Source organism: Equus caballus, chromosome 28 (assembly GCF_041296265.1).
Source record: "Equus caballus isolate H_3958 breed thoroughbred chromosome 28, TB-T2T, whole genome shotgun sequence".
NCBI classification, from domain to species: domain Eukaryota; kingdom Metazoa; phylum Chordata; class Mammalia; order Perissodactyla; family Equidae; genus Equus; species Equus caballus.
In genome coordinates, this window is record NC_091711.1 from 13,879,995 (window position 1) to 13,904,703 (window position 24,709).

The 24,709-nt window shown below is 37.1% G+C and overlaps 1 protein-coding gene across 1 annotated transcript in view; it reads left to right on the forward strand.

Moving 5' to 3' along the window:
* ACSS3 (acyl-CoA synthetase short chain family member 3) overlaps nt 1–24,709 on the forward strand; it is a 168,741-nt gene that overhangs the window by 60,305 nt on the left and 83,727 nt on the right. Inside the window, exons 3-7 of the mRNA XM_001915509.6 lie at nt 1,079–1,267; nt 4,861–4,995; nt 8,774–8,914; nt 17,625–17,705; nt 17,785–17,880. Coding sequence (XP_001915544.2) covers nt 1,079–1,267; nt 4,861–4,995; nt 8,774–8,914; nt 17,625–17,705; nt 17,785–17,880 — 642 coding nt within the window. The remainder of the gene's footprint in view (nt 1–1,078; nt 1,268–4,860; nt 4,996–8,773; nt 8,915–17,624; nt 17,706–17,784; nt 17,881–24,709) is intronic.

Genomic DNA, 24,709 nt, shown 5'->3' on the forward strand with positions numbered 1-24,709 from the left:
GTTGTGTTTCCTGATATTATCAGAAAACAGTGTCTGGCATGTACAGGTACTCAATGCATATTTTTTAGATGGAAGAACATTGAACTTCTTTCTCACTTAGATGGGGGCATACTTCCCTCAGCCTGCTATAATTGCCCATGGAAGAGTTTCTTGTAATAAATTATATCATGTATGGGCTTATGATCTATTTTGCCTTTCTTACTAAAAACTGCAAAAACTCATGTTAAGAGGAAAGAGATATTTCCTCTTTGGATGTTTGGTCCCCAAAACACATGTTAAAAGTAAAAAGAAGTTTGTATGTTTGGTCTCAATATAGAGGTCAGTCATTTTGTATAGCAAATTAGTATAATTATCTATTATACTATTACCTATTATACTATGTAAGTAGCATAAAAAACTATAAAGAAAAATAATTGGCTTGAGGCGGTAGAGAGGACAAAGAATATGAGGTCAAGAGACGTGTGATGGTGTGCTGGCTACGCCGTTTACTAGCTCTCTGACCTCAAGTTAGCTATTTGTTATCTCTGAGCCTTAATTACCTTATCTTTTAAGCAGGAATAATAATAATAACAGAATCTGTCTTATTTACCTTATAAATGTATAATGATGTTTTCTTTCTTAACACGTATTTGTTTCCTTCACCAGTTAAGCCAGTGCATTTAAATTCGAATTATTTTATCTTTCTGTTTACTTGACAGATACACTGTTTAAAATAAAGCTCCATGGGAACATATTTGTGTTCTTGTTTTGCGTTGTTGTCTCCTCAACTCTAAGCACAACGTCTGGCACGTAACAGTTTCTCAGTAAATATGTTGTTGAATCAACAGTTAAGCAGTTGTAAGCCATGAAGTTCATATGGCAAAATAATAGTAAGCTGGTTTGTAGTCAATTATTATAATACAGATGTCTGTTATTATTGTCACTATCTAAACTCTTATCATCATCGTCAAATATGCTTTACTCAGGCTTTTTGAATCCACTGCCAAGAGGGTGATCCTCTTCTTGTGTTACTGCCTAACTTAGAAGTTTAGTGAAATAACACAGAAAACACTTTGCTGATCTAATGATTTTGTTACAGGTCTCTAAACTGGCTGGTGTTCTGGTCAAACATGGTATCAAGAAAGGTGACACTGTGGTTATCTACATGCCCATGATCCCACAGGCGATGTATACCATGCTGGCCTGTGCAAGGATAGGAGCCATCCACAGTCTCATATTTGGGGGATTTGCATCCAAAGAACTAAGTAGTCGCATTGATCATGCAAAGGTAAGTGCTTTATTTGGAGAAATCAAGTAGTACAGCCGTATTTATCTGTGAATGAATTGTCCAAGAGCAAGCTATGCTTATGAGAACCTCCTTTCAAATGGAATACTTAAAGTTTACTTTTTCTTTGGCATATATTGATTCACCAAAGATTTATTATTGAGTCAGTTCTATATGAAAGACATCTTGCTGGATGCTGTGAGGAATATAAAATAGAAGATAGGGTGCATACCTTTCAAGTTGGCTTGCTATATATTTGAATGTATAAGACATACAAGAAAAGTAACTAACTTATTCATTCAACATATATTAAGCTTCTACTATGTGCCTGACATTAACCTTGGAACTGGGCAATAAATGATACGTGTCAAATGGATGGGACACATACTTCCTGGAATGGTGGTGTAGAACAGTGGTGAAGAAGGGTTGTCCAGGAGGGGTGGAGTTACATAATTAGATGGCGTACTAAAATAAACTTGATAAGGCTGTTGTGAAATATCACTGAGATATTGAATTTAAAACACTTAACACAGTGCCTGGCAGGTAGTACTCAAAAAAAAGATGGTTAGCTGTTATTTTTCTATGAATTTAGGTCAGAGATCAGCAAACGTTTTTCTGTGAGTTACCAGACAGTAAATATTTTAGGCATTGCAGGTCTCATGGTTTCTGTTGCAACTGCTCAGCTGTGCTGTTGTAGCAGGAAAGTGGCCTTAGACATTACATAAACGAAGGGCTTGGCAGTGTCCCAGTAAAACTTGACAGAAACATACTGTGGGCAGACTTGGGCTCTCAACCGTAGTTTGCAGACCCCTGATTTAGAGGAAGGAGTGATCTCTTTTCGTTGGAGTGGCTGACGAAGGCTTTCTGAAAGAGCTGAGATTTGAGTTAAGTCTTGACTAAGATTCAGCTAGCTGAAGACAGTGATGTTGTGGAATCCAAAAGAAGAGAAAAAGAATATGAGTCTAGCATTAGAGGCAGGAAAGGGCAAAATTCAGTGGGAGGACAGTGAATGGCCCAATGTGACTGAAGAGGGAGAGAAGGTGAGCTTGCAGAGGCAGCTTTTGTCTGAACTGGATCCTGTAGACCTTGACCAGTCAAAGTCGTTGAGCAGAGAAGTGTCATGTTTTATGCAATGTTAAGAGGAGGCAAGTCTTGCAATACGATGTGAGTGGGAGAGAGGCTGGAGGCTGGAATAAGAACCTTTGGTAGGTGGTCTGTTTGTGTAGCAATGGACAATGTGCAGGAGAGGAACAGCAGTGGGAAGACTAAGGAAGGAAGGTCGCTCCAGGAGTAAGAAATGGTTGACCTTTAGAGCTTTACAAGCCCTAGATGAGACATTCTTAACAAGGAAGGGAACTAGTGTGTATTGAGGGTCCCCTGAGTGCTAGGCGTAAAGGATAGTTTGGCATATCTGACCTCCTCTGGTAACAGATCAGTTATTAGAACTAGGAATTTTGGTTTATGGGCTAACTGGCTGGATTCTTTTTTGTTCTTTTTCTCTTTTTAAAACATGTTGACTTAGTGCTTTTGGAGGAAAATATCAGTCATTGACCTGCAAATCAGTGGGCAGTTGGAAACTTTTCTCACAAAGCTCTAGACTCCAGGCTTTTAGCTACAGAAATTGTAAACACTATTTGAATAAAGGTGTAAGGTGTATTATGTGGCGATGTGGGAAAATTGAGATATATAACACAATAAAGATTTATAAAACTTGTGCTATGCCACTGGAGGAGTTTTCATTCCTAACACACACACACACACAGACACACACACACACACATATATAATCACAGACACATATAATCAGACACATAACACACATCATCCTGTTAAGGAGTTTAGGCAATCAGTGCGTGTTCTTATGGGCAAGGCCATTGGGCAGGTCAAATTAAAGGCGAGAGGTTAAAGACAGAGATACATATCTGGGATATTTGGATAGAATTAATAGTTGGAATCAGGGATGATTTTAATGTCATGATTTTCAAAGAAATAGGCTGAAGAAAAAGTTTTATTTTAACAGATGAAGATGGGAAGAATGTATTCTAACAAGTCAGTCTAGACCAAATAAAACCTCCAATAGAAGTCTATTAATAGAAAACTGAAAGGAATTGTTTCTCTAGAGGAAGAATCCAATTTTGACGTTATTAAATTATTAAAGTTTGGATATATCCTACATATGTTTTTAATTTGATATGTAACTTACTTTCGTATATTCAGAATTCTAAGCTTGAGGAATATTATCTATTTTTGTAAGTATTACAGATATTAAAATGTGAACTGTATTCAAATGTCTGACCTTTAAAAATGTAATAAAGGAAAATAAGACTTATTTTTCTTTTCTTTCCTTTTAAAAGACAGCTTGATATAGTGGAAAGAGAAAGGTTCTGTAATCAGACAGAACTGGTCCATGTTCTGATTCTGCCACTTGTAACCTGGGGCAAGCTTTGTAACTGCACTGAGCCTTAGCGCCATGAATATTAAATAATATTTGAAAAGCAGAAAGTACTATATATGCATATATTGGCACAATAGAAACCTCCCCTGGACGGAATGTACTGTAACCAGAAATCAGAATTCAGGAGCAGTTGCACTGTCTTGGATTGATTACCTGTCTCCTGAATAATTAGTTATCTGTTTCCTTTTCTTTGGATTTCTTGGTGAAGAAACAGTGTGCCTAAAGAATGAAAACATGTTTATTCCTGCAAATTAATGAGAATTTTGATTCAGTTCCACAAATACTTATTGAGAGCTTATGGTATGGCAAGCACTGTGCCAGGCTTAGGAGAGACAGAGATAAATGGGATCCAGATTTGCCCTTGGAGAGCTGTGGTGCGGATGAAAGAGTATTTTGACTACTGTGAGACATCTGAGGCCTGGCCAGGATGTTCTGAGGAAGGGAGAGTAACCCCAGGGGACACTTAGGCGACATCTGCATTTATCTTGAAGAATGACTAGCAATTTGGCAGGTAAAGAAGAGTGCTAAGTGTGCTTTAATAACAAAACTTAAATCACTTAGGGGCTGTTTTAAGGAAAATATGACAAAATTACAAATATAATATTTGGGGAAAATGAGTATGTATTTAGAATGAGAAACGAATCATAAAAGAATTTTGGGAGATTTGGGTCCCTTCCTTCTGTGGTCTCTTTAGGCGTTTAAGCAGACATGCTTAACATTAAAAGACTTAGAAATGCTTCCTGATGGCCATGGCTGGGCTGGCCCTCCCCACCTAAGAAACGCTACAATTTTAGCAACGAGCAGCTGTGACGCGCGCCTCTGGAAGGGAGCACCTCTGCCTTTCATGGCAAATCCACCTGCCTGAATGAAGTCTTTGAAAAGTCTTTTTAACAGCTCATACTTATTAGACAAAAGCATCACTCAGTGTTCAGTTTTGAACAGGTAAGTGAAATTTATGTGGAAGTGGTTAAGTTACAACATTTAGAAAGAGTTTATTGATTTTCAGGTCATTTATTCAATAGAGAACAGAATCATTCAAACATGTTTTTAGAAAAATTAAACTGCCAGTCTGCGCCTGAAATATAGTGATCACCTTAATTAAGATTGTTAAGCTTTCTCAATTATTTCTTTTTCCTTGTAGCCCAAGTTGGTTGTTACAGCATCCTTTGGCATTGAACCTGGAAGGAGGGTAGAATACATACCACTTATAGAAGAAGCGCTGAGAATAGGACAACACAAACCAGATAAAATTCTCATTTACAATCGTCCAAATATGGTAATCTGAATACTGAGTTTGGTTCTGGCTTATGGTGATGTGCTAAGGATGATTCTAGTTTGGACCATTTGAAAGAAAAACTTGATTTATAAACCATTAAATATACTTCCTGAATGTGTATTTTTGGCACAAAAATGATACGAAAGATAGTTTCTGTTTTTATGATAAACTAACTTAAAACAAGAAACTTGAAACACAGAAATACCCATTTAATGAATTGGATTCTATGTATTGTCTATGGATTCTATGGATTCTATTGTAGTGGCATACATTAATTTAAGTTATAACAACAGTATTAATACTATCAAACGCTTATACTGCTTACCATATGATTTTTAAGACATTCTGCTAACGGATAATTTTTAAAATCTTCCTGATAACTCTCTGAGCTAGGAGATAGCATTATTCCTATTTTAAAGAAGAGGAATCTAATAAACAGAGAGGTGAGTAATTTGCCCGGCTAGTAAGGGTCAAGGTCATGATCTGAATGCATGTGCTTTGCATGCTTAAACCTCCAGCTATCCTGCCTTGTGGTGAAGTGTGATTAATTTATATGTAAAATGTCTTCTAAAAACTTTAGAAAAGGTATTCAGTCCAGAAATAAAAAATATGTACAAGAAAACAAAATATGAATATTATAAACAAATAAATTATTCTGTGATCCATGGAGGAATAAAAAGCCGTATAATGCATCAATGAAAGTATTTTATAATGCTTTTCCTAGTATGCTTGACCTAATGATCACCTTTTTTCTACATCCAAGCAAGTGTCCAGCTATTTATGATGAGATCCACTTGGGTTTCTAGCAGATTAAAATTTTTTTGCAGAAGAAAAATTACAAGAGTGCAAAGACTCATGTATAATTTTGTGGCACACTTGAGAGGTTATCTGCAGAAAATGCTTAAATGACAAGATATAAAAACAGAGAGCATTAAAACTTTGTCATTTTGATTACCAGCCAGCAATTCCCCTTACCACATTAAATTCCTGTGCAAAGTTTTAGTGATCTGTGCTTCGCACTCAATGATTTTAATATTCTTACTGTCCTGAAGAAGAATTTTAAGTTTCTTTTAGATGACCTCAAGCATATTTAAAAAAAAGACTTGTTGCTGTTACATCAGGGAATGCAAAGTCAGCAATAAAGAAGGTTTTGGGTAAGAGAAGATTGGAGCAAGAGCAGGAACGCACACACACGTGTTTATGTGAGAATGTGTGTACTCTTCACACATAGATGGATTCGTGTAGAATTTACAAAGAACTTATGCTAGGCCCAATGCTGAGTACTTTCAAATACTTCCTCTTATTCGATTCTCACAAACCAGTGAAGTAGATGCTATTAACTGGCCCTTTTAACAGATGAAGAAACTGAGTCATGGAGAGGTCGTAGCCCAAAGTCACATCGAATAAGTGGTGGAGCTAGGATTTGAACTCCGCCTTCGTGACTTTGAATTAACAAGATATGTGATATTTCTTTTACTTTATTAACACGCTAGATATGGGTATCAATGCTTCCTAATCAGATTTTTCTAATGCAAATCTCTTCTCTCTTGTCTTAATAGATAGAGATCCACTGCCCCTCCTCTCCCTCCCGTAACTGGCTCACTTTCTCTCCCTCTCCCTTTTTCTTGAGAGACTTCTCTCTGCTTTGACTTATCTTTTTTTTAGATGAAGGCTTTGGATGGCTCTTGTCCTTCATATTAGACCTGCTGTTTAGGCAGTGATTAAGCCCAGTGGACTGGCTTTGCTTTGAGTTTAGAGAGACACAAATTATGAGGCTTGGGGGTACTTCTCACTAGCCAGGATTGCATTTTGTCAGAGGAAGTAAAAATCTGGCCACCACTCCTAAGCCTCAGGCAAGCAATGACAGAGTCAAAGGAATGACCTCAGTCACCGCTGCTGCTCTCCCTGTATTGCCTTTTAAGAATGGTAACAACTAGGAGGGGCTGGCCCGGTGGCGAAGCAGTTAAGTTTGCAGTTCTGCTTGGGTGGCCCGGGTTCGCTGGTTCGGATCCCTGGTGGACATGGCACCGCTTGGCAAGCTATACTGTGGCTGGTGTCCCACATGTAAAGTAGAGGAAGATGGGCGTGGATGTTAGCTCAGGGCTAATCTTCCTCAAAAAAAAAAAAAAAATGAGTGATAACAACTAGGAAAGACATGTCTATACAAGTAAATCTATGTGTGTAAAAGCTCATGTTGATTTTTTTCTCCCTCTTCCTTTCGTCGTATCTTCTTTACACATCCTTTTAACTTCTTAGCCTGAAGAACAACCATTCATTCAAGTCCTCATTTCATTTCATCTGTAATTGTTTTTGTGATCACTCAATTGACATTTTTCATTATGCAGGGTGATAATTTTTTTAACGTCTGTAATTGTGATGTCAGAGGCTTAATCATTTGAAATTAGTCGCATTTATCTGATGCATAAAAACAAACGGAAATATAGAATTTGGTCGTAGTTAACTATTATTATTTATCTAAATGGCACATCCAAGACATATCAGGGTGAGGCTGGAGAAGCCAGCTGGCCCTAAAACTTAACCTTCATGAAGGTCACTTCGAGTTGTTATCAGTCAATGTGTTTATTCATATAGGCATCGTATTTGTGATGTTAAATTGGAATGTTAATTTGTAAATGTACCCATTTAAATGGATGACCATGTTTTACAGCTCTGATTAATATATTAAGGAACTTGAAAAATGGAAATGGCCTGGCTTTTCTAAATCTCTGGATTCTGGGCTTAGCTCTGGGATCCCCTTGATGAAATAAATGGTTACATACACTCTCTACGTGGTGGATCTGCTAACTTTCCCTGAGGAACGTGCAGCCTTGCCTTGTGCCCACACTAACAACTTCACCAGCTATCAACTTTCTGATGTGCTATTTGAGTTAACATTTGAGAAAATGACTAGCCATGTACCAGGTCTTAACTCTACTTGAATACCTGTAACTCCTCATTAGAGTAGTTTTTTCATAAGCTGATTCCGTACTCTTCATATATCTGGCTTATTTCATTGGCACCATTATCAAAGAGGTCTACCTAACTTCTTTTACGGTGACTCTGTCTAACTCATGATTCTGTTATCATAGGATTTACAACACAGAGCTTGGTTCTAGGAACAAGGAAACCCCCACACATTTCAACCATATTAATCAATGACCTAGATGGAGGCAAACTTGGATAGCGTTTTAGATGTCACATACTCTCATTAATTTTCAAAACTGATTTTTTTCTTGAAAAAGCAAAAGAAGATTGCTTTCCCACCCCTGAAAATAATGTAATATTCTCTTATTTGGAAAGATGGCCACAGTATTACTCCTAAATGGCCCTTGTTTAAAGAGAAATTTTAACGCGTTGGTTGACATCTCGTTGTGAAGACATTCCAATGTAAAAACAATAGGTTACAAAAAGTAGAAATTAGTTTATAAAGTTAATAGTGTGCTTCCATTTATGAGAACACAAACCTCTGTTAGTTAAGCTCTGACAGTTGATGAAAACGTGACTGCATCACATCGAGTTTCTTAAGGATATCCCAAGATTTGAGTAAAACGTTCTTTTGTCAGTTCAGTTGAAGCCAGCATCAAACTGTTGGACTTTTTGTGAACATTTATCTTAACTCAAGATTCTGAGATATTTAGTCATAAATCTGATATTTAGTGCTATATCAGCCTAGATTTTCAGGCAGATGCTCAGACTAATATAGATTTAGCCACTCGTCCCTCTTCTCCTGACTTAATCTCCTTTGTTCAATGCCTGTTCCTATATTTTTGCTGTGCAGGAGACAGTTCCCTTGGCCCCAGGTCGTGACCTTGATTGGGATGAAGAGATGGCGAAAGCACAGTCACATGATTGTGTTCCTGTTCTCTCAGAACATCCGCTGTATATTCTTTATACATCTGGAACAACGGGGCTGCCGAAGGTATTCTCTCTCGTAGGGATAACGATCCATAGCGGCAGATTTCTTTTGCACTGAGAATATTTGATTACTGACTAAAAATGTTTGCTGACTGTAGCTTGAGGTTTGGACTGAGATACTTTATATCTTAAAGACATCTTATGTTTAAATATAGAAAAATATTAATTATATTTAAGGTAAAATGCTTTGCCCCAATTTCTTCCAAAGTCTTCACATATATCAGCAATATAGAATTGCTTTAGTAAGCTGTTAAAATTAAATTAATAGATGTTTGATTGAATATGATTGATTGAATATAATAAAATTTTATAAAAATATATTTTAATGAACTATGTTTGTTTTTTAAATTGAGGTATAACTTACATATAGTATGGAATTGATTTTTGATATAGGGGAATTCAATTCTTTGTTATAAATGCAGGTTTGAGAACTGTCTTAGACAGTTTGAACAACAGGCAATTTATCTGGAGTATTGAACTATTTGATTTGTAGCACTGAAGACACTCAAGGATTTTTATATCTGCTTACCATGAAAGGTGTTTTCACAAGCCAGAGCTAAAAACATTAACATTTATGAAGGTGTCAGATGAAAAACAATTGTCACCTTGGCCTGGTACCTCCAAATAATACTGTTTCCTCGTACAACTTCATAAAGGCAATATCACCTTCCTATTCATCTTTATTAGGAGGTTCAGTAGTCATTGAATCAAAGAATGTTGGTGGGGGAAGGAACTTTCACAGTCTCTTGCATCCTGGAGGACAGTGGACTCTTTGTTAATATTAGATCTCTGTAGCATCAGAGTGCTGAAAACATAATCTGTTAATAATCTTAAAATAGTGGTTCTATTAGATTAGATTTTAAAAAGGAAAACTAAGACCTTCCATATAAAACTCCCTTGCTTGTGAAAAGAATACATTTGGTAGGGGAATGTATTTTCTCTGAGGTCAGGGACCATGTTTTATTACCTTTTGTACTCTACCATTGTGCTTTGTATGTAGTTGGTTTTCAATAAGCTTTTATTGAGTGCATAAATAGGTAAATCGTGTACACAAAGATATTTATGTCATTGTAGAATCAAAGCCTAATGATTTCTTTTTAACTCTGGTCATCTGAAAAATAAATACTCCTTCATACTGAAGACTCTAGGACTTGTTTAAGCGTCCAGATCATCTGCTGGACTCAATCCTCAGCCTCCAGTTTCTGCAGTTCTGCATTATGCAGCAGCCACGAGGAGTCCAACCGAACGCTTGACTGTAAACTAAAAGGGGACTCAGCAAGTTATCCTTTAATCTAAAAGTATCAACATGAGAGGAAACCCATGACCCTGAAAACTTAGTATAACCTAACCAAATAATAATAGTAAAAAAAAAAACACCCCAAAATAAAAAAAAATCAGTTTAGCTCCTTCAAAGCCTGAAGGAATGTTATAGAAACATTTGCACCACCTCAAGATTTTAAATCCCTCTGAAATTCACTGTGGCCTGGATAGGGATCTGTATGGGAGGCACAAAAGAAGAGCTTGTCAGCAACTCAAAACTGGCTCAGCCAGTGTAGGAGAAATAAAATAAAAGTAATATGCAGAGCATTAAATTTGAAAAGTGGTGGTTCCAAGTAAGGAAGGGTCCTAGCCATTCCAGGTTTCCTCTGGGTCAAGAAGGTCTCTTCCGGATTCCTAGATGCCCAAAGTGAAGATCATTTGCGGTTTCAGTCATTCTCATTTTCCTCCTATTGTACCATCCTGAAGATACTCTATTTCAGTAGATTGGGGAAGGCTTTGATTGTTTGCAGATCTCTGTTGACATTGGATTCAGCTCAATTCAATATAGCTGTATTGAGTGTTCATTCTGTGTTACAAGAGATAAAAATATGAGTAAACCACAATCCCTTCAGTCTAGTGGGGTTGAGATATATATGAACACAGGTAATAAAAGCTGGATAGTGATCCTTGCTCTGAAAGGGCAAGGCTATTTCTCTTTCTCCTGAGGAAAAGATGAGATCGAATGGCATCTGAAGGATTAAATTCAACTAATTCAACAAATATTACTGGTCATCCAAATGTGTTTCTTGCTCTCTTTTTAGAAGTTTATATTCTATAGCCAGGGCACAGACACTCAACGAACAAAGAGCTATGTAATATGTTATAAGTGTTATGAAGAAAAGTAAAGGGGACAGAGTGATGGGAAGAGTGGGAGTGCTATTCTATCAGGGAACGTCAAGGAAAGCTCTTGATAAGGTGACATTTGAAGGATGAATAGAACTTCTTCATAGCATGACATCTCGGGAAGGAGGGCATTCCAGGCAGAGACGATCAGAATAAGCAAAGGCAGGAGTGTGTTAAGGAAGGTTCCAGGATGGCTAGTGCATGTGGTGCAAGTGAAGAAGAGAAATCGCCAGATATATAGGCAGGGGCCAAACTCTTAAAGTTTAGCTGAGAAGTTTAGGTTATATTCTGTATGTAAGGGATGGAGAGCATGAATTCTTCAGCAGGAGAGAAGAATATGAAGGAAGGTAACCCTTGTAACATTATGTTGGGAAGATAGACAAGTACACACAATGGAAGTAAGGAGGTCAGTTTTCAGGCTGTTCAGTTAGTTTAGGACTTTACTTAGGACAGCACACTTAATGGGGGGGATCAGATTTGTTTCAAGGATAGGAGTCAAGCAGAGAAGTACAAGACTTAGAACCTGAGAACGCAGAAGGATGGCTTTGAATATTTACTGAAACAAGAGGATGGTTTAGGGCTGGGGAAACTGAAAGATTTTGAATATATTGAGTATGATGTGTCTTTGGGAGATGAACATGGAGCTGCTTAGTCAGTACTTGAAGGTGAAGATCTGGGTTTAAGAAGTACATCTGAGTTTGGAGATAGATACTTGGTCATCGCTGTAGACGTCTGGCCTTTAAATCATGAGAGTGAGCAGGTTTCGCAAAGTAGGACATGCAGAATGGCAAAAGAACATAGTCATCTCTCAAGGTCCCTCAGAAATACTTCCCTCATACCTCTTGTGGACTTTAGAATTTCACTTGCATTTAAATTATACATTGCCAACAACCCTTTATGCCACTTATTTATTCTACCTTATACATATCAGTTTTTTATTTTCTTATCTTCATAAATTGCATTTTCTCTAAGGGCCTTAGAATATATTTTATACATCTTTGAAGCCACTGTCACTAAGCTTAAAATTGGGCCATGGTAAATCCACAGAATATTTGTTAAATGATCTCTTCTCCGGTTAGCTCCCAGACTCCTCTTTATTCATAAGATTCTCACTTCATTTTTGGTAGGTATAATCAAGAATAATGGGATCTGAAATTTTAATACTGGGATTCTCAGAATAGAAGTATAGGAAAGATGAGCACACATGCACTTATGAAGCATTTAAATATAAATTTTATGTCATCATTATAGTTTGTTTTCTTGGTGTTTGATCTTCATGAGGAAAAATAATGTGAGGCTATAAGAATATTCTCTTGAAAATGCTCTTGTCTCATAGGGTACTTATAAGACAGAGATAAAGCAGTTCGTTCTTTGGTTAGAATTTGCAGATATATTTAGGGCATATTTGCATCTCTGCGTCTGCCATCCTTGGATTTGTCAGGTTGCTGTGTGACAGGTTAATCTGCTAGCTGCTGCAAATACTCCGGCAGCCACAGCTGAGCTGCTCTGCACACATTGCTGTCTTGTTGTGGACTTCTGTCCTGTTTGGTTGGGTGCCTGTATTCAAGATACTTCAAAGCACTACGCAATAGAAGGATCTCTCATCTGGATTGGGTGTCCTTTTGGGAGTGGAAGATTCAGTGATGGTCATATTTATCTTCTTCTAGCTTGATATCATGGAGGGATAGTGATAACCAAAAACAAAAATAAAAAAAGTCAAATGCCAAAGGAATAGGGTAAAAGAAACCAAAAGCAAAGGATTGAAAGGAAGGCGGCAGATAAGGCCTTTGTCCTGATGTGCATTTACACAACTTATGGCACTTTTATTCCTGCATGTTATCCCCTAGCCTAGAAAAAAAATAAGAGAAAGTCAAATAGAAAAGCAGTGAACTTTTTTTCATCTGTGGCACAATTCTTGCAGATAAAAATGCTGACTTGCTACACCTTTGCCCCTTATCTCACGGTTGTTAAGATCAATAAAAAATTATACTGCTGCTAAAATATCCTCCACAGAAGCAGCTTCAGAGTCATCCAAAAGCCTGTAGCAAGAGATTTTATGTTTGATGAAATATCCCAAATGGAACCATTCCATTTCTATTAACATGATTCACCAAGTTCTGCAAATTTCGAGGGTTTTTCCTGAACAAAGAAGAGTATTTTAAAAAAGAATTATATTTTTCATATGTGTGCTTATTCACCCAACTGTTCACTCATTTACTGTCAACAAATGTGTTAAATGCCTATTCTGTGCCAGGCACTGTGCTGAAGAGACTGAGGCGTTCTCCTCAGGGCGCTCAGAGTGCTGGAGGAGATGCGGGCCAGGTCGGTGGTCAGTGCTCCAGGGAGGCTGCAGGCCGGGGGGCTGTGGAAGGGGATGGGGAGATGTGTGACGCAAACTGTGGGCCTGGACAGCTTCCAGAAGGGATGGCACTTTTACACTGTCTTTAAGTACTTGTGTGATGAAGTAGGAGCGAACCAGGGTCAGAAAAGTGGTGGAGGCTCATTCTAGAAAGAGGCTTATCATCTGTAAAGCCACTATCAGAACAAGAATATTGTTGATATGTTGGATTTTCTTAAGTAATCAGAACCATGCCTTTTATTTTTCAACTCACTGACTACAATTACCGTTCAGTGATGGATTTCTTTTCGTCAGGTAAAATATTTATTTTCTCTTTCTTCTTCTTGTGTTTTTTTCTCAACTTGTCAGGCTGAATTGAAATATGTGTGTGTGTGTGTATAAGATATGTATAAATTTATATACATACATACGTAAGCATATACATATATATACACATGCATATAGACACATACACATATGTATGTGTGAATAAATATATATTTTATGTATGCAAATATATATATTTGTCTTGTCTAAGCCTATATTACAGATTAGGATGATAGAGGGCCTCAATGTAGAAAGTACGAGGTTTTTGTCATATTCTTCAAACTTGATTCACCTGAGTATTCATTTTTAGAATGAAGAATCCCAAGCTCTTAATCTTACCACACATCTGCCTTCCTTCCTCTTCCCCTGCAACCCATGTGATTCCAACTGTACTTTTCTTAAGTTGCAGCAAGCAAAACTGTACACACTTGGTCATGACATGTTTTCTGTTTACCGACTCTATTTATGACATTTTGTGGCTTTCTTTTTCTTCAAAGGCAGCTCATTGAGCTGGAAATCATGAAGAACCATCTGGGATAACTGTGGTCCCATCTCTGGGTGATTAATAATCAGCCTTTAATTTTACTTGTACGGATTGAAGTTTGAAATACCCATATACGTTAAAAGAGTTGTTGCTTTTTCTAAAGAGCACCTTTACGTCGTCTCCTTTCCCCTTTCTGAGTTAGAATTCACTTTCCTGTCTTTATTTGGGGCACGGAGTGTTATTCCTGCCTGAATATCTTTCAAGTTCTCCAGAAGACTTCAAGGATTATGGCTGATCCTACCAACACCAGAGCAGTAGATGAGCAGGTTACAGGGCTTTCTTGAGAATATATTAGATCATTCAATGTCCTTACTGATAAGTGCATAAAGAAAGTAATAACAGATTCAAAAGAGTAAAATGCAGCATGCTTGTGTTTTAGGGGTAAGCATTGATACTGAATAAGTGTTTTTACCAGATATTCAAGATTTCAAATGTACTTTAAAATGCCATTTTTAATTTCTGGTTAATTTTGCATACTTAGAATATAATCATTTGTTTTCTTGAGCATGATTTATGTGTTTTCAGAGGCTGAACAAGGTTTATCTTTGCCATTTTGTCACTACCTGGAAATTATGACTACAAGCAAGAAACAAAGAAATGCTTTATCACATTAATTTTAGTCACACATTAATGTTATAATGAACTCTCTTTTTAAATCTAATCTTTCAATTTTTTAACTTTCAAACTTCTTATAAAAGATCTACATGGAGAATGAGATTATGCAGTTCTCATTCCCATACCATAGCAAATACTCGGAAAATTCGAAACTGTCATCTGAATATTTTGGAGGCAAGATGAAATTTCAGATCTAGAATCTAGATTAATGAATGGTAAAATGATGCTTGATGAAACTTTTTATACTCATCCTTTAAAAAAGTAAAAATAAGTACATAGCAAAGATCAATGAAAAACAGACATTGTGGCTTTTCTCTCTCCTTTAGTTCCATTTTAATTGTTTTTAATGAGAATCTTTGATGGTAACCTCTAATTATTTTGACATTTCTGCCTTTTAGGTGGTATTACCACAGGTAAAAAGAAAATGAATAATTGCTAGAACTAAGGAAATACTTTCATTAATAAAATATTAAATTTTAGCTTCTATAATTAAAATTATTTTCATGCATAGTCTTATTTTTATACTCACCTTTTTGGGGTCAAATGGATTTAAGTACCCACCATTTTACAGACAAAACAACATTGGTAAATATCCTTTAAAGAAGTGTCCACTTGAGAAGTAAATAGAAATTTGAGAAATCTTTTAAATTATCTTCTAAGTTTTACAAATTAATTAATACTCATTTATATTCTCTAGCTTTTTATTCCTTTTATTACTTCCAGTTGGTTCATCTTACCCTCTGTGCCATATAATTTAAAAATTTTCCCCGTTACAATAATTTATGAATAGCATATTGTGTATGAAAAAAACTTCATTTTTTCTCCTATACAAAATGAATAAAAAGTTTTAGAAAAGAGTGTTTGCAAGATGACTAATATTAAATTCCTCAGGATGTTGAACCATAGGAAAAGGCCTTTTCAATAGAACAAACTAATTAGCAAAGTGCACGGAAGATGGTACAGGATATACTGCGGAAAGAGCTGCTCAGTTTACATGGGAAAATGCGTGTGTGAAACTTACTGGCAGGGGGCTTATGATTTCTAATACTCCCAAGGTGATCAAAAGATCCAGCTACATGCTAACCATGTCATACAACTAAGAAAATAGCTGTCAAATGCCAACAAAGCTGCATGTGATATTTACCAAGAGACCAGGTGTCGCTGCTGGCAGATGATGTGTGTTCCACAGCTTGATATCTATGTTTTATTAGTGGTACCTGAGGAGAGCAGCAATTTTAGGAACTAACAGAAAGTCGATTTCTTTTTTATTTTCCTGATTCATGTCTGTGTGTTACAGTTGCAGAGTTAATGCCAAAAAGGTACACCTAATAGCATACTTTTAATTAGGACCATGTTTGCCCGTTTATGTAAAATAATTATTTTCTGCACAGAGCACTTATAATTACTCTACTTAAAGATGCTTCAAAGTACATGTGAGTGAAATATAACATATTTCTTAGCAAGCGTTTACCTTCTCGCTCTAAATATTCACATTGTTAAGTCTTTTTGAGCCAATGATGATTAATGTTTATAGGAAAGCACTAAACAAAATTAAATTTACCATCAGTTCTTATTTATGGTGACTCTCGTACCCAGTTTTAAAATATTAATGTTGTATTAAAGTTGAATGGTGGTCTAGTGGTAGATTCAGTGCTCTTGTGGCTACAGTCCGGGTTCTGCCCCAGTCAGGGAACCATACCACCCCTCTGTTGGTTCTCATACTGTGGCAGCTGCATGTTGCTGTGATGCTGAAAGCTATGCCACCAGGATTTCAAATACCAATAGGGTCACCCAGGGTGGACAAGTTTCAGTGGAGCTTCCAGAATAAGAAGGACTAGGAAGAAAGACCTGGCCACCCACTGCTGGAAAAGGCCACGAAAACGCTATGAATAGCAGCAGAGCATTGTTTGATATAGTGCTGGAAGGGAGAGGACGGTGCAAAAAGGGTTCTGCTCTGTTGCACATAGGGTCGCTGGGAGTTAGCATAAACATGGCACTAACGCCAACAAAAAGTTGAATATGTTCAGTGTGGAGGATCGCTTCTAGAAACTGATTCACGAAAGCTGTAGTACTATGATGTAATGATCCCTACGTTTGCCTAAAATGTAAGAGAAGGCAAATCTGTCAGCCTTAGATCCATCTCATCAGTAATGATTCCTCAGACTTTCGGAACTCGTCATTGAAGAATTACTCAGCTCTAATACTGTGGTAGTATGGTTCCTAGGATAGCATTGTAATGAGGCTCTAGTTAGAATATGACTGTTTCCTCTAAGCATCCTGTTATTATTTAATAATATTAAGGAATAGACATCCTTATGTTAGTCTGTATTTTAAGCACACAGCTACCTTTGACCTTTCTGTGCACTTAAATTGAGAGTTTCCATTTCTGTTCAGGAAATATGTTTGAAAATGTTGATGATGTTGCCACTGGAAAAGATTTTTATTATATGCGATTCTGTGAAATCATAAGTTTTCTTTAGAAGGTCAGGAATGGTCTGTGAGAATGGATTCTACAAATGGACAGATGTGAACAAATTATTCCGTGTTTATTATTGGAGAAGCCAAAGAAATAATGATGCAGGTACAATTATATGAAAGGCAGAGTAATGTGTAGCTTATAGAGTATAAAATGCTTTAAATAGGAACTTTTTTAGGTCGATAGTATGTAGACAAGAATCTTTTAACATATTTTTTGTTGACTTCAGCTTCATTTTTTCTCTTTTTTAGGGTGTGGTTAGGCCCACGGGGGGATATGCTGTAATGCTAAACTGGACCATGTCTTCTATATATGGACTTAAACCTGGAGAGGTAATCATGGTTTAAATTCACATTGTGTGACATCCCTCTGATTAAGATATATGCATTTTATTATCTTCTTATTTTTTAGGTGTGGTGGGCGGCTTCTGACTTGGGCTGGGTTGTTGGACATTCCTACATCTGTTATGGGCCTCTTCTACATGGGAACCCAACAGTTTTATATGAGGTAATAAAATTAATACCACATATAAAATTTATTTTACCGAAACTTTTTGAGAAGTAGTTCTAAGTAGGAATGGCAAAATTTGGATGGAGCAAAATTTAGATTTTCATATTTTCTTCCAGTTAAAAATATGATTTCAAAAGAGAAAGGAATATGTAGAAAATAATAGCCAGCTATTTAAATTGTGTTGAACAAAGCCATAAAAATTATGTTCTGAAAAATGCGCACTAACAAACCTGATGTTTATCCCTGACAGATTTCTAGAAAATCTTATCAAATTGATATTGATTTAAGAATCTTAGGAAAAAAATAGTTATCATAAAATAAATGACAGATTCACCTTTTTGAGTTCTTATAGGATTGATGGATTTACAAATATATGGTGTCCTGATTTTGGTGGTTTATTTATTTTTTTTTAAAGATTTTATTTTTCCTTTTTCTCCCCGTTGTATATTTTTAGTTTTGGCATGTGGGATGCCGCCTCAGCATGGCTTGATGAGCGGTGCCATGTTGGCGCCCAGGATCTGAACCTGTGAAACCCTGGGCTGCCAAAGCGGAGCTGGGAACTTAATCACTTGGCCACGGGCCGGCCCCTTGGTGGTTTCTGATAATAGCTATATGTAGATGGGAGAGAATCATAGACTGACCAGATTCATGGCTGAATAAATAAGTGCTTTAATGTTATTTTGCATGGATCAGTGTCACCCAGGAATAATGTTTTTGAGTGTATACTAGAAAATTCTGCTCATATGCTTATTCTGTTTAATTTTATCCATGCCTTGTATAAATACTTAGAACACCTAACTATCAGATTTGTAGATCAAAATTTTAGAGGGACAGAAAAATGATAGTTTACTAAATCAGTGTTCAAAACGATCTTGGACTTTTGGGACAAAATGCACAAGATGGGAAAATAGAGAAATCTTTACAGTTTTGTATTAAAAATAGTTGCAGAAATGAAGCAGGGAGAACGAGTTGGTTGCAGTTTATGTGGTTAAGTTCTTGTGTAATATAATTATCCATGGTTCAAACATAAGGGTTGGTAGGATTGCTTTAAAAAACATATTCACCATGTGCACTGGTATAATTTTACTTTATTCTTTCACATTTGGAAATTTGTGTTCAGTTTAATGGGGAGGAGGAAAAATCATTAACTTATTAGAAAGCATCTGGAAGAAAGGAATGAGGATGAAAACAATGTCATACAAGAAAAGAATGAAAGAATTATGAATGATTAGTTTGAAAAATATTATATTAATGTGCATATACATTAAGTATCTTTTGATATTTAAAGAGTTGCCACATATGAAGGAAGAAATATGGTAGCGTAGAGTTCCAGAGACCCACATTTTGGGAATAATCAGAGACAAGTTCAACTGTCCAGTAGGAGAATAGGCAACTTCTGAAATGAAAAGCTCTCTTTCACTTAAACTCTCTCAACATCAGGCAAGGAATGTGAAGAAGGGAATTTTGCTTGTGGGATGTGTAAATAGTATTAGATGATGTCAAGTTTCTTTACAATCTTAAAATGCTGCAACCCGATGATTCTGAAAACTTTAGAGACTATTTTCTATCTTCACGCAATCCTGCTGGTCCCAGTCACCATTTAAAGACGTTAGTGTTCCATGACTTTTAGCCGGCTAGTTGTCTGTCTCTGAATGCTCAGAGATATTAAGGCGGACTTTGACACAGGTATTAAACCATCACGCACTACTCCACATCTTTCTTTTACTCTGCTTTTGTGCTTTGCAGACTTAATATGCATTGTGGCATTTGTAATAATTAAAACATAAAAAAATCTTGACAAATCTGTTCTATATCAAAGTTCTTATAATAGAATAAATGTTTTTATTAAAATAATCATCCCCCTTGAAGTAATCAAAATAAACTTCAACACTGAATGCTTATAATGAATTGTGATATTGCTGACATAAATGTGACAGAGCTGAAGGTGCCATTATATTTATAAATATTTATGAGTATTAAGCTGCTCTTAGAACTTTGGAAGTACATACAATTTTTGTGCATTTACCTTTGGCCTTTTATTATTTCTCAAGTTTATTTAAAACATAGTTTTAACACCATGGAAGAGGCTTGGTTGTTTGTCTTTCTCTTGGGGTGATGTGCTCAAGAACGGTGTAGAACTCTATGAATATTTGTTGTGTGAAAAAGTGAACTAAGTAAGCTACATTTATAAACCTTTTCTCTGCGCTCTGGTTTCTTTCCTACAACTTGTAACATCTTCAGTTCTCTCTGGTCACAAAACAAAGCCTTTTAGGTCTTTGCCCACTTCTAGCTAGCCCACCTTTGTTTTCTTCTCCACTAAACTCCTTGAAAAAATACCCTACTCACGCTGTCTGAACCTCATATTCTTCCAGTTACTCTTCATCCCAGTGCAGTCCAATTTCTGTCTGCATCACTTCATAGACGCTACTGTAGCAGAGGTCAACAGTGATTTCATAAGTGACAAAGTCAAAGGGCCTTCTTCAGTTTGATTTTATTTTCTCTCTCAGAGGCATCAACCCTGCTGACTGTTTCCTGCAGGTGATTCTCTCTCCTCTCTTGAGCTCCATGCCCCTTTGCTATTGTTCAGGCCATTTCCTTTGGCTCGCGTGACTTTCCCGCTGTCTTTCCTTACCTGGTTAATTGCTACTATCCTTCAAGACTCTGCTTAGATGTTGTCATCTCGTGAAAGTTTCCTCACACAGTCTTCGGCTGTGTTCAGTACCGCTTTCCGTGGTTCCGTTGCCCCCTGAGCATATGTCCATCACTGAGCTGACCACACTGCACAGAAATGATCTGTTTATATGCAGTAGAATGTAAGATTCTCAAAAGCCAGTCTCCCAGCACTGTGCATAAGATACACTAAGCACTCAATAAATGCTTATGAAGTTAAACTGAACTCTACTCCTCTGTTCTCTTTCCACCTCTTTGACAGCTTGGCCTCCTTTTCCTCTCTGGGTTTCTGTTACTTTGGTCCTAAACATTGGGGTTTAGTTGGGTCTTGTTCTTAGCCCTCTTTTCTCGTTCTGCTTATGTTTCCTGGGTAATCTCCATGCAGTAGGATTTGAGTATTACTGATTAAACCAAGGCTCCTGCTTCCTCCTTCTAGATCTGACACTCCTGCTGAGTACCAGACTCATTGTTAGACATCTTCAGTGGTCCATACACACCTTAGGCTCAAGATGACATGAATCGAACTCACTGTTTTCACTCTTGCCTGCAGAACACATTCCTTTCCATGTACTCTGCAGTTTTCTTAATGTTACCTGTATCCACTCAGTCATCCAAACTAAGAATCTAGGTGTGAGTCTAGTATATCACGCTCTGTTGCTCGTTACATTCTAGTGAGTCTACATTTTAGTATCTGTCTAAAGTGTCCTCTCTTTTCCATGCCTCCTGCCGTATGTTCAAGGCTTATATTCAGCTGGTGTGCACAACTATGTCATGTTGATTCGTGCCTATTCTATGTTTGCGCATCTGATCGGATTTTTGCCTCTGCATTCCAGTTGCATATTTCAGATTATCATCAGGTAATCAGTATAAAGTACTTTCTAACAAATGCTCCTGCCTTTACTGTCACTCCCTTCTTGACCATCTGTACCCTATGTCTAATTTCTGAGCTTTCCTCACTTGCAGTTACCTGTCTAAAATGCAAAGGCCAACGTAGAGCTTGTGCTTAAAATCCTTGAAAGGCTTGCGTTATGCTTCCGAGAAGATGGAGATGACATACTTTATCCCATTCCTCCCTCTAAGTGGAACTAAAATCTTAGGCATTATCTCTAAAACAAATGTAAGAAGAGTGAAGAGTGGAGAGAAGAAGGAAATCTGGCTTTAGGGCCCTTGGGAGCCAAGGAACAACATGGTGATGAGACCCTGGGTTTTATTTTTCCCTCATATATCCTAGACTTGTTGCTGAGGAAGCTGGCAGGTTAAAAATGCCAACAACTACAGACAAAAAAAAAAAGCCTGATCTTTCAAGCCAAAGGAGTAGAGAGAGGCAACCTCAGCAAGACGTAAAACTTTTAGATTGCTCTACTCCAGACAAATACCACAGAGAAATCCATTTTCTCACCCCCACCCATAACGGCAAAGGTTGAGTGGGCAGCTTAGACTGCCACATTTGTCAGACTGTAAGAAGAAGCCAGAACCCTCCCTCTTCCCGTGGGGGTGGTGTCAGAGAAGACCAGCTAGGGAGCTAGATATTCATTCCTGCCAGGTGGTTATGAGGACTCCTCAACCTGCAGTGACAGTGGAGACCATATCAGGAGCCTGAAGTTATACCTCCGCCCATCAGTAATGAGTTACCCCTTCCACTCCCCACTGGGCTGTGGTCAGTGGAGGCCTAGCAGAGAGTCAGGACTTTCACCATCAATAACAAGGCCACTTGTCTCTTCCTGTGGTGTCAGTGGAGGCCATGTTGGGAGCAGTAATGGGGTACTTTTACCTCACCTAGCCAGGGAGGTATTGGTGGAAGCCTACTGTTGGAACTGGAACACACCAAGGGCATCCTCCAAACTGGGTATCAATGGGGCAAATGAGGAACTTGGATTTCTACCCCTACCTCTAACACTGAGATGACAGAGATGTTAGAATTATCTGACCAAGATTTTAAAGCAGTCATGATAAAAATGCTTCAAGAGTGATTATTAACATTCTTGAAACAACAAAATGGAAAGTCACAGTAAAGAAATAGAAAGTGTCAGCAACGATATAGAAGCTATAAAAAGCAAAATTTTAGAACTGAAAATTACAATAAACAAAATAAAAATTCAGTGGATAGGCTCAATACCAGAATGGAGGGGACAGAGGAACGAATCAATGACTTGGAAGAAGGAACAATAGAAATTACCTGGTCTAAATAACAGAAAGAAAATAGACTGAAAAGTTAAGAGAGCCCCAGGGATATGTAGAATTATAGCAAAAGGTCTAGCATTTGTGACATCAGAGTCATGAAAGGAGAGGAGAGAGAGAGTGGGGCTGAAAAAGTACTCAAAAAAATAATGGAAAAGTTTTGACCTTCTCAAATTTGGCCATATTCAAGAAACTGAGCAAACCCCCAAACAGGATTAATCTAAAGAAATCCACACACACACAAAATATCTTATTTAAGCTTCTGAAAACTAAGGACAAAAAAAATAATAATCTTGAAAGTAGTGAGAGAGAAAGAATACCTTATCTACAGGAAAAAAACATTCAAATGACAGAGGATTTTTCATTGGAAACCAATAAGTCCAGAGGGAAGTGATACAACATTTTTCAAGTGTGGAAAGAAAGGAACTGTCAATCCAGATTCCTATATCCATCCAAAATATACTTCGGGAATAGAGGAGAAATAAAGACATTCTCAAGATGAAGAAAACCGTAAGAGAATTTGTTGCCAGTAGACTCCGCCTAAAGGAATGGCCAATGGCCAATACTCAATGATGAAAAACTTAATCCTTCCCCCATGTCTGGAAACATGGAGAGTATGTCCAGTTTCACCACTCTATTCAACATAGTTCTGGAAGTTCTAGCAAGTTGCATAAGGCAATTTATGGAAACAAAAACAAAAACATAATCAGAAATGAAGAAATAAAATTGTCTTTATTTGCAGATGGCATGATTATCTATGTAAAAAATTATAGAACATATTAAAGGAACCCATCATTAATCAGTGAGTTCAGTCAGGTCTCAGGATACAAGATAAACACACAAATAACTGCATTTCTATATACTAGTAATGAACACCTGTGGCTGTCAAAGGGCATCATGAGGGATCCCTGTGGAGATGGAACTGTTCTCTGTGTCTTGACTATATCCTGATTGTGATACTAAACTATAGTTTTGCCAGATATTACCACTGGGGAAAACTGGGTGAGGGGTACATGGCATAATCTCTGTATTATTTCTTATAATTTCATGTGAATCTACAATGATCTGATATAAAAAGTTTAATTGAAAAATAAAAAAATAAAAGCCTTCAAAGAACTCCTGTCTCTTAAAGAACATAATCATAACTCGAACTCATTTGCATGATACGAGTGATCCACAGTCATCTGTGCCTCGCCTGCATTTAAAGTCTTGTCTTTGATTCCTGGGAAGTCTACTCGGCTTCCCATCCAATAATCCTGTCATACTGGCACTTACATGAACAGAACTGCCAGGGATTAAGTTGTTCCCTCTACTAAAATTCCACTTTTGTTCGGATCATGTGGCAGAGTGGTCCTTTTTGTTAAGGGATCAACTTAAATATCACCTCCTCTCTGGTATTTTCTTTGCTTTCCTCAGGCTGATAGAAGTGTTCTTCATGCTTCCATTGTACCATCTAGATTCCTCTGATCATGCAGATACAGTGCTGTGTACTGTAAACTCTTTGAAGGCAGGGGATCGTTGTCACTTCTGTACTCCCAGTGCCTGGCACAGCCTTCCAGAAGGTAGGGAAAATTTGTTGTGTAAAATAACCATTTCTAAGAGGATTAATTGACAACTTGAGCATGCAAAATGCAGGGAAAAAACTTGCTTCCTTGATTAATTATAACTAAACTGAACTAAACTAAAAAACTAAACTAAAAAAAAAGTTATGACGTCACTAGGCCAGCAAGTGAAAAAATATTTATTAACCTTGACAAAATAATTGTCCCACTTTTCTGCCCCAATTTTAGGTGGATTATCAAATTAATATTTAGTATTACTTTGTTTCAATATTACTAGTGTTTTTTATTAGGAAGCTGTAATCTCCCATTAAATAGTAAAAAATGCATTCTTTATATAGTGAACAGAATAATTTAGGAGATCATTCACGTACTTTTCATAGGATTTCCTTTTCTAAAGAGAAATAAAATCATATACA